The sequence below is a fragment of the Morone saxatilis genome, unplaced genomic scaffold (genome assembly GCF_004916995.1).
Source record: "Morone saxatilis isolate NCDOM2014 unplaced genomic scaffold, NCSU_SB_2.0 Contig16, whole genome shotgun sequence".
NCBI classification, from domain to species: Eukaryota; Metazoa; Chordata; class Actinopteri; family Moronidae; genus Morone; species Morone saxatilis.
In genome coordinates this window covers 13,419,293-13,430,139 of record NW_023339718.1, presented here as the reverse complement: position 1 = coordinate 13,430,139, position 10,847 = coordinate 13,419,293, and the positions used below count along the sequence as shown (strand labels likewise).

The following is a 10,847-nucleotide window of genomic DNA, read 5'->3' as shown; positions in this document are numbered from 1 at the left end:
TTTTAGTATTTATTAATCTTACACTTACATATTTATGATTTTTATTGTCAGCTTTCAAACAAAATGTCTCCTCAGTGTGACATTAAGTTAAAAATCTTTTATTGCAGACTGAGAACAGAGCCGATAGAAATCTAGAACAAAATCATCTTAAGAAACTCAAAACCTCAAAAGAGAAAAACATTTTCACATTGACACATAACCAAAGACACACTTGCTATTCTACACATTTTTAAGGCACTTTTTTTTTTTTTTATATAGAATTTGTTGGAAAGCAGAAATAAAACCAGAAATTTGCTCCCAGGATGGATATCAAACCATCAAAAGATTGATAGATCAAAGAGTGATTTAAAGTTTTACAAAGGGAAGATGTTTTTTAGTTACAGTGGACTAATAGAAGGTCTTTCACCGCAGTGGAAATGTTTTAACACATGCAGTATGGAGAGTAACAGGCGAGGTTCATGACATTAGGAAGGAGGGGAAGGAAGATGACTTACATACAAGACAGTGATTTTTCTTATATTAAGTCAATTTACTGACACTCTTAATGTGACCAAGCAGCTAACACAGGGAAATGTCTCATTGGGCCCCTCAGTACACCCTATTTAAAGGGTACATAAGGGTACATAAGCAGATCTAAATTGTGCCTAGTTGTGACAGAGTTTCAAGCTGCAAGAGATGATGTGTTTCCAATTCATTTTTGGGGGTGATTTTGTAGTTCAGTAATTTAAATGGAGTATTAAAACTTCACTAGACACAGACCAGATCAATCTTTTAATCTGCACTGGCACTTTAATGCGCAGTGTAAATGGGTTGAACATAATCTGTATGTTTGGAATGTGTTTCTTAGAGTTTTGGTCCATTTTCCACCACTACATATATTCTGCCCCCTCAGTCTACAGTGTGCTGCAACGGGTGCTCCAAGACAAATTCACTACATGTGGAAATGCCCTTGGCAAAGCAGGCAAACTGTAAAAAACGCAGTAATTCAATGCTTTGAGATTTACACAAACATGACGCAGAGGGCTGAGAACTGAGGTGTTTGCACAAAGTAATAGAACTAAAATGGAGTTACAGTTGGAAACAAAGCAGCAAATCCATTTTAGGTCGGTAATAAATTTCTCTGAGCTTTACAACCCCCCCCCCCCAAACCCAATGGTAGACAGTGACAATGTTTCATCAGGGCCGGCTCAGTCCGAGTCCTCGTCGTCCAAATACTCTTCAGCGTTGCTGTGTGTGCGGGTGATGTCTGAAACAAGACAAATGGACAGTTAATGATTATATTGATTTGCAAGTCAAATGTTAGACAGATTGCAATAACTACCCCCGTATTAGAGTCTCACTCATTATGTGAATAACCAATCTGGATGTAATGACCACACGCGAGGTACTGCAAGTTAATTCAAGGACTAAAAATAATAGATAGTAAAGTAAATGAACCTTCAGTGTAATTGTCTCCCCATCTCTTCCCCCTCATGCTAATGAGGACCTGTGTTGCCAACACATGGCGCACAACCAAAAACACTACTTCATGCCATTTACACACAGGAATAATTGGTAAATGAACCTGTATTTGTATAGCGACTTTCTAGTCTTCCGACCACTCAAAGCGCTTTGCCACATTCACCCTTTCACACACATTCACACAGAGATCGCAAAGTCCATCGACAGAAACTAACTCATTCACATTCACACACCGATCAGCATCAGGAGCAATTTGGGGTTCAGTATCTTGCTCAAAGATACTTCGACAGGAGCCGGGGATCAAACCAACAACCTTCCGATTAGTAGAAAGTTGTTCCACCTCTGAGCCACAGCCGCCCTGGCATACATAAGACAATGTGTCATATGAATAGGCACCTTGTTGTCTACAGCAAACCAAGCTGTGGTTATAAGTAGTTGTTCATTTTAATAGCCCCATAAGCTCTGGCAGATAATTAACGTGACCCTTTTTACACAGGATTATAAATTATGGCTCGTCTTAAGTGGCATTCACAGGAAAAATGTAATAATCTTTACTGAATAGTGCTCTGTATATTTAGTCATATACATATTATTTTTGTCTGCAGCTCTGTGCAGAGGCTAAGTACAGTTATAAAGGTCCAGTGTGTAGGATTTAGAGACATCTAGCAGTCTAGTTGCAGATCGCAACTCCCTCGCTTCACCCCTCCCTTCCAAGCGCGAAGGAGAAACTATAGCGGCAGCGAAACAGTGAAAAAGGCTAACGCTACCTCTATCTAGAGCCAGTGTTTCGTTTGTCCCTTCTGGGCTACTGAAGAAACATGGCAGTTAATTCTAACAAGTTGTTAAGGTAACAAAAACACACCAATTCCTTTATTGAGGTGATTATACACTAATAAAAACATGTCCTTCAAGCTTACTGGATCCTGCAGCCTGTACTGTTGCTAAAGGTTTCTGTTAAGGTTTCACTGGTTGAAGCTTCTGAAAATAAGCAATAGAGAGCATAACATGCAGTACTTATATACTAGTTACTGCTCTATTGTACTGTTCTATTGAGTGACTTTTGTTTCAGGCTCTGGTGCTGATCTCAAGCTGGACTGTCTAAGCCTGTTGCTGGACAATCCCCTTCTACTGACAGCCAACCCCAGTGGAGAGCTAAGTAAAAAAAGAAGAAGCATATTATTCTGTTCCCTGTATGAGTGTGTGGTCTGTCTTGGGATACTGTATGTGTGAGTGCCCCCTAGTGGCAGCTGTACTTACTGCTTCCCTGCTTCCTTTTGAGAAGTGAAGCACACTGGGCATTGGTGGCCATATCCAGAGCCAGCTTATTCTCATTGTTCCGGATGTCTGTCCTTGGATCTGAAACAAATATACTCACACTAAAAAACAGGAAAATACACACAGAAAGACACAGAATCTGACACAAATATAAAATTATGTACTGGCTATGGTTCCCTCAATCTGGAACACACATTCTTAAATCTTAAATCAAATCTTTCTGGAGATTTCTCTCTGTGTTTTTATTGCTCTATTGTGATATCCATCCAAATAAAGATGACCCACTGCCAGTTTATTTTTATGAAACCAAATAAGAGATGTGGGTAGATACTCACTCTTGCTCAGCAACATCTCCACAATGTCAGAATAACCCTTCCAGGCAGCAGCGTGCAGAGGAGTGTCCCCGAGTTTATTCTGAAACACAAAACATCATCATCACTGACAAACACCCTGAGGAGCATTAAGCTTGATTATTAAACTGTGTGTGATCACGTTGAAATCTTGGAGGATGACTGGTAAAATTCTACAAGCTATTATAAGGAAATGGGGGGGAGAGAGTAGGAAAAAAATCATCTTAGTATCCTGAGCTACAGTGTATATATATATATATATATATACACACATACATATATATACATACACTGTAGCTCATAATAGCAAATAATTCCATCGACAATGTTTTTGTTTTTGTTGTTGTTTTGTTGTGTTGTAAATATTTTGCCAATGACGATCTAAGTGGAAAAATAGTGTGTGATCACAACTATAAAAATAGTTTTTGGATAAATAAATGTTGGTGTTTTTCAACCCATTAGTGAATTCTCATCTCACCTGCTGGTTGACTTCCACGTTGGACTGGCTAAGCAACAGTTCCACTACATCTGATCCAGAAGAAAAAAAGAAAGAGAGAACTTTGAGTGATGGATTGGGATTTAAGATTTAATGACATGTAACATCATGTAACATCACGCAGGAACAACAACAGAGAAACACTGGAACAGGTTCATAGAACAAGTTCTTGTTTTTGTGTACTTCACTTCTCATTTAATATATCATGTCATAGTTTTAAGCTTTAGGAAATTAATTTCAGCCACAGCCTCAACAGGGTACTGGAGGCAATCAGTCAACCCAAACTTTTGATAAATCCAAACAGCACTGATGCCAGTCTCAAAATTTAGTGTCTTTGTTAAAAGAAGTTGCCATTTTTGTGTTTTATTCACCACAATTTGTGTTACCTTTATGCCCGCCGTGGCATCCCCAGTAGAGGGCAGTGTTTCCAGCCTTATCCAGCCCGTTGATTCCAACCTTATTCTCCACACATTCCCTCAGCCAACTCAGATTGCCTGTTTATAGACACAACTAGTTTAACTAGTTTAGTTCTTCAGCAGAACCAAAACAAATGTTAAAAAGGTCAAGGTTGCCTTTACTGTCTCCAGAAAGAGACAGTTGTCTGCACAGTACAGACCTGGCACAAACACAAATGAATGAAAAATTCAATATGCATATATTTGTCGCACCTCGTTTGGCTGCTTCGTGCATTGGATTGTCAATAGACTCTGCCTGCTCAGCCACTGAAACAAACCAACATCATCATCATTAGTGCATTATTCACAATTACAAATGTCTGTATTAAGTAATGTTGGGCACCACATGCATGTGTTGAAATTCAAAGTTATTCCGCCTGTATCGTCTACTCACCATAGTTACTTGGAATTAGTCCTGTTCTTCCTCTGCATGTCCCCTTCCACCAATTAGTGTCACTCTGGGGATAATAGTAAAATGAGTAGAGACAAACCAGACAAAACAAACACAAATTCAATGCAGGGAAAATAGTTGTGAAATGAAAGTGTAAATGCAAGGGAGGAAATTATGACTAAAGGTGGAAGAGGGGTGGGGGGGGAATTACCACAAAAGGGCGACACCAAATGCAAAAAATGCTAAACTATGATTCCAAAGAAAGAGGAAGAAGTGAAATTCAGATTTACACCGAATGGGACATGAGGACTTGAAGTGCGAGATTGGCAGCTAAATCTCTCCAAGGTTTTACTTACTGTGTCAGAGATGTACAAGAAGTCTCCTTCTTCAAAGTACAGCTCGTCTGGCTGAAAAATAAAAAAATAACACAATGTCAAAATGTCACGATGTCACGATGTCAGCCACAGTGGCTCAGGAAGTTCCATGCATTCACAGTAATCTGACCTCAACACTGGCTTGTTACGTTTCACCCCCTTTCTTCCCCTTTTTTTGCCCTGTTGACTACCAATGGAAACTATCATTACTACTATCAGATGATCTAATCCATTTTTCCCCATGTAGCAGCATACGCTTATACTTGTCACTGGTTTGTGCAATTAATATTTCCACAGTAAAGAGATGTTTTATGACAGGTTTAAGTTGTTCTATTTGTAAGAAGTTCTCCAGATTTGTGTTAAAAATCATCTTTAAAATCACTCTTAAGTACAGTCTGCATGTTCAATTTTGCCTTTTCATTATATTATTTTAGCCATATTTGAATTTTGTGCCACTGAAGGTCCGTACGAAAATATGTGATTTAACTAATCAGCAAACTCAAGAGCCTGTAGATTTAGCATTTTGTGCCTTGAAGTCTACAAATAAAATTGACATGAGTATAAATTTGTAACAGTATTCTGGCGGTTTCATGGCATATCACAGTATTTATTTAATTTTGCACGACTATGAGTATGAGTATATACAATATAATAACCTTTTTATGTCATTGTGTACATAGTTAAGGCTTTGATTACTATATGGTGTCAGAATGTAAACAATTGTTATTGTGCAAACTGCAACGAAGATAAAAAGAAAAAAGATAAAAGAAGATAAGCTATATCTGAGATATCCAGGATAAAACTGGTATACCGGTTCATCTGGTATATTGCCCAAAATTAATTGAAATGCTTGCATATGAGAGTCCACAGTTGTTTCATACATTGAAATCCATGGAAGAGGTATACCAAACACACAGATTACCAAAATTATTTTTTTTAAAGGACTCAAAAAATGGTCTTCAAGAATCATCAAATATTAGAAAAACAATCTATCTTAACCAACAAAAAGCTCATACCGTTCTGGGGTCAAAGTTGAACAATGCTCTGAACACTTTGACTTGGCCTAGGAAAGAGAAAACACACAGGCTGCATGTTAGATGAGTATTTGTAGGTTTTTTGTGGAAAGTTAATCTCGTCCCTGTATGAAAAAGAGTGGTGAACAGAGCACATTGTACCTGAGAGTACACACAGAAACAGGGAAGTGAAACCACACATGCTGCCACTTCACAGCACTGCAGGATAGTGTAATCACTACTATGAGCATGCATGTCAGTGCAGAATGTGGCTTTAATGTGGTAAATTACTCTCATATAAGAGCAATAAATCAGTAACATCATCTATCACCTTAAGAGCCAATTGCTTGTATTCCTGTCTGAGCAATGCAACCTGTTTCAAACTAAATATATAACTGCTACGAGTTAGGACACACAGCTCCTGGTGTCTGCTTTTCACTGCCTGCATTCACTTAAACAACTCTGCTACAGCCAACAACAATACACATTTGTACGTGCAGTGCAGGGACAAAAAACGCATAGCTGGTCTTTGTGTGTGCAGCCCTGAGGTAACTGCCCCCTCGCTGTCGAGCCTGGCGTTAGCTCTGCTGCTGGAATGCTACCAGAGTGGTTGTGGCCTTAGCTGACAGCTGAACAAGTTCACAGAGACCCACAAAAAGACCTGAAAGAAACAGGGACGCATTTACATATTTAATATTACTACCAACTATTGATTTCTGGGACTAAAGAATCCCTGAAATAATGTACAGTATGTGCTGTATATTTACTACATACATAAACCAGCTTTTGTTTTTAATTAACCAGACTCCAACCTCCTTCAGCAATACTGCAAATGTGACGTAATTCTTTGTAGATAAAACATTGCTTCACTCTACTGACTTCCATTCCAAGGATTTGTCTTGTTGTACATGCCCGTATTGAATATGTCAGTAACATGCTTTAAAACATTACAAACTTTACAACACGTTTCACCAATGTTACATAACAGGTTTTCACCGGTTTGTTTGATTGAACGTCTAACCAGGGAGTAAAAGCTGCTTTACCTACATGCTGTCACTTTATAAAACAAACATGATTTAAATCGTGCTTGTAGGAAAATTGAATAAACATATATATAAAAAAAATAGTGCTTGTATTATCTGATATTTTCACTTTTACTGTTACTTTTGTGTAACGTTTATGTGTATTTCTCCTGTTAAACAATAAATAGACAACAACTCATGTTGACTCATGATGTGTTTATGTCACACTGGTATATTTACTGGTAATTTGTTCTGGACGTCCTTTAGTTTTAGCTAACAGGCCTAAATGTTAGACGGTTTTAGAAACTCCCCTCTGCCGTTATTCAGGGTTTCTATTTAGCTAACACACTGTCTCAGTGTCTCAGAATGAGCGGGGCTGAGCTGCTGCACAAGTGCAACTCTGTTCAGGTAAAGCATGTCTACTCTGCAGGCCCGGTCATGTCGCTTAAAACACACAAAAGCCTGTGCTGACTAGTCCATGTTCTCTCTGCGTTTTAAAACCTCAGGCACGTAAAAAGATTTATTCTAGCTAAAGTCTGAAGCTCAGTGTGGGCAAAACATTGTCAGTATATTTTATTTGTTTGTGGGTTTGTGATGATTTCCAGCTGTGTTATTTTTAATTGCAAAAGCAAATCAGACAGTTCTGGTCTTGCTCCTGCTCACTTTCCCATTCCTCTTCAAAGCCCAACCAAAAAACCATCCAAGTCTCCCACAATATGACACCAGAAGTCATTAGTGCAGAAAATAATGTTTTAAACTAGAGAAAACACACTGCTCGCTAGTGTTGCCTTCTTAAGTCTTGATTAAACATATTCCTCTTGTAAAGGAAAAAAACCTCACAGGCCTGGTCCTGTTTAATATGAGTAGGTTGCTCAGGGTCTACGTGCCCATGCACCATTTAAAAAAAAAAAAAGTTATCACAGCATGTGTGTAATGTTAAACATCTCTTCAAGCACCCACTAAAAAAAATTATATTTGCCTAGAAATTCTGTATCAAAACGTCCATCAGAGGGACAGTTAGGGACCAGCAGTCCTGGAGCAGGAACAGATTCATTCAAAATTACTTTAGATGGACCAAAACCATAAAACAAGCGATGTTGAGTCTTTAATTGAGTTCTGGGATGTTCTTGACTTTCATTCTCACACGTGTGTGTGTGTGTGTGTGTGGTGGTGTGGTGTGCTGTGTGTGTGGTGTGTGTTGTGTGTGTGTGTGTGTGTGGTGTGTGTCTACCACGTTGGAAGGTTACGTGCATAGATCAGCTCGTGATGATACTGAGGCACGACTCGTGCCAGTAAGAGCGGACGGCTCGCCACGGCCAGAGACCAAGGCCGTCTGCAAGGACGCAGAGATGTCAGCCTGGGTATGTCGGGATGGCGCAGGGTGGACGTTGTCATGGAGCGACTCATGAATACAGCCATGAAGGTCGCTGAATGATATGGAGATGACCGGCCATAGATGCGAGTTTTGTTCTAGCGCAGGCGAACGGTGACTGACTCTTGTGACTGATGGGAGTATATAGTAAGGTATATATATATGTACTGGTAGCATTTAGTCTATATATAGTTACTGCCGCACATATATACACCTTAATAGTTCTGTGTGTGGATGTTGCACATGAAGTCAGATCAACGCTCGACCGCTCGCAGCTGCCAAGAATGAATTGTGCATAAAATGAGCGCTGTGGCCTCAACGCGCGGTCTTCGAATACACACTAGTATCAGGAGTCTACCTGTCTGGAAAAGATAAAGGGCGACTAGTCGGTGAATGTACGAACATGCTCGCGGCGGTTTACATGGTGTGTGCTGGTCTTGCTTTTCTTCTATGTTTTATGTTAATTGCATTTATAGTTGTGATCACTTGTTTTCACTCACTTCGTGTTGTTTTGCATTTTCTTTGAGTGGTATGTTTTGTACTTGGCACTGTGATAGTGATTACGTGTTGTCTATATGTCTTTACAGTGAAGCACTGGACAGCAAGCGTCCCCATCTTTTGTATAAAGACAGCAAGATGAGGCAACCAATCCTACACAACTCTTGTCCAGTGCTCGCGACTATTTCTGCCAACGTCGCACTAATCCGTTAAGATCCTACAAATGCTGAGTCACGGCCTCGGAGTCCAGGTTCATCCCTTCATGATCATTAGGGATGCCGCTACAGTTTTTGAACATATCCATTGGCCCATGAATCCGTGCTGAAACAATGCTGTATATGAGATATATCACAGCCAGCAAAAAAAAAGAGCAAAATATCCCAACTTGAACTTGAGAGCAAACCATGTTGTAAAATGCCAATGATCTTATGCTCTCTGAGGATCGGAGTTAGCATAGTTTTTGTTCAAGACCATACGTCACTGCCAACGAGTGTTCATATCTTACACCGATGCATAACTTAATCTGACAAAAAACCCCAAACAGGCATCACTCATCCTTCCTCCCTGGCATCAAAATTGGAACAACAATCCCCATCAAAGCTTTTCTTCCAGAGAAACATGCGATAATCTGTCCTCCTCACTGCTCAGCAACCAGCTTCCTATCTCCTTTTTCATTCATGTATCTTACCGATTTGAATGGACCCCTCATCCATCAAGGACCCCACATTAAGCCCTGTGGGATTAAATTTGTCACTCACCCCCTTTCATTTTTATTCCAATGAGGCGGAGGACCAAAATATGTCCTAATTCTGACAACAAGCGGATAATTGTACTATCGACACTGGGCCACAAGCAAACGATGAAGAATGCATCTGTTTTTTTTAAAGATTTGGCGGATCACAATAAAGTCGAATTAACGCCAGCTGTAAAACAGTTTCAAACACAAACAACACTAATATCCTTCTTAAAGTTTGGAATTAAATTGCCGGGTTGTTGTATTAGAGTGGCATTAAGTTTTAAAAAGTGTACTAATAAACCTAATAAAATACTTCCCCAGGGACTTCCCAAACTGTAGAAATAGAACGGCGAGTCCTTAAAAATCTCTGTTTAATTACATTAGAGAAAAATACGACTACGCTACGAGGACAAAATGCACTTTTAAAACATTTTAAGGAAGCATTCCTGCAGGGTTTGCAAGTCCTTGGAGGGAGATGAAAGATTTGTATGTGTGTATTTTGCACACTGCATGACCTTATAAACTGAGACAAGTGTTTTTACTACTTTAAAATATATTTATATAATATACGTTTTTTGTTGTTGCTTTCTCACCAGGGTGAAACACCTGCTTGCACAGACCCAATCTACAGGAGAGGGGTAACATGTTATCTACTCACATTTTTAGAAAAACCATCGCATGCCACAAGGAACTTGACGTGCAGTAAAGATGTTATCTGTGAGTAATAGACACATTTCCCCTTTCTTCTGGTTAGGCAGTATACTTAAAATATCCAGCACAGACTGAAGCTTTGCCAGGAAATTAGACTCATCATTAGCTCTTAACCTACGACTACCGCCACTGGATGACAGTACTCCCCCCTTGCATGAGTGATGGGAAATGGGGAAGTCACAGAGGCCTGCTTGCTGAAGACTGGATTCCCCCTGTCAATCAGCAGTGAAAGGCACGGAGGCACTTTTACCAACCGCACTTGCATCTGGGTCCGCTCGTTAATAACAGATGTTGTTATTAATCGAGATTTTATGAGCTTTCTTTCCACTTGCTGATGAACGTTTTTCACAGGATAAAAGGCAGAAATCAGCGATGTGAGAGCACCCGCCACAAGGTGTGCTGTCCTCGCGAGAGAGACAGAGCTGAAGTTTTTGGGTTAAATTTAAACTTTTAAAAACCCTTCATAAGCGTCAGTCTTGACCTGGCTTGGCCGGCTTGGGAGGAGGCTTCGACATTTGCGAGGCTCACAGATAAGAAAAAATAAAATAAAGGAAACGCGCTGTGTTTACTCACAGAGACGGTCGCTGCAGTGGTTGAGACTATCACTGACATGAGGGAGTGCAGCACAACTACAGGGGAACGCGGAAAAGTTCGGCTGCGCATGCGCAAGCCTTTTAAGCGTAATCAGAATAC

General features: G+C 39.8%; 1 protein-coding gene across 1 annotated transcript; it reads right to left on the bottom strand.

Annotated features, from left to right (window-relative positions):
• Positions 1-82: 82 nt before the first annotated feature.
• ostf1 (osteoclast stimulating factor 1) lies at positions 83-10,719 on the bottom strand. The gene is made up of 10 exons (XM_035659023.1): positions 10,636-10,719; positions 5,819-5,865; positions 4,785-4,835; positions 4,432-4,495; positions 4,251-4,304; positions 3,969-4,076; positions 3,565-3,614; positions 3,072-3,150; positions 2,719-2,817; positions 83-1,246 (listed from the first exon to the last, which is right to left on the bottom strand). Exons 1-10 carry the CDS (start codon positions 10,667-10,669, stop codon positions 1,188-1,190), a joined length of 645 nt encoding a protein of 214 aa, XP_035514916.1. The 5' UTR covers positions 10,670-10,719; the 3' UTR covers positions 83-1,187.
• Between the last annotated feature and the right edge of the window lie 128 nt (positions 10,720-10,847).

Excerpts from the sequence above, each read along its gene's own strand:
- ostf1 (XM_035659023.1), bottom strand. The coding sequence starts at position 10,669 with ATGTCGAAGCCTCCTCCCAAGCCGGCCAAGCCAG. Across the intron at positions 4,836-5,818 it reads TCAACTTTGACCCCAGAACG|CCAGACGAGCTGTACTTTGA; the intron begins GTATGAGCTTTT and ends TTTATTTTTCAG. Across the intron at positions 4,496-4,784 it reads TCTTGTACATCTCTGACACA|AGTGACACTAATTGGTGGAA; the intron begins GTAAGTAAAACC and ends TATTATCCCCAG.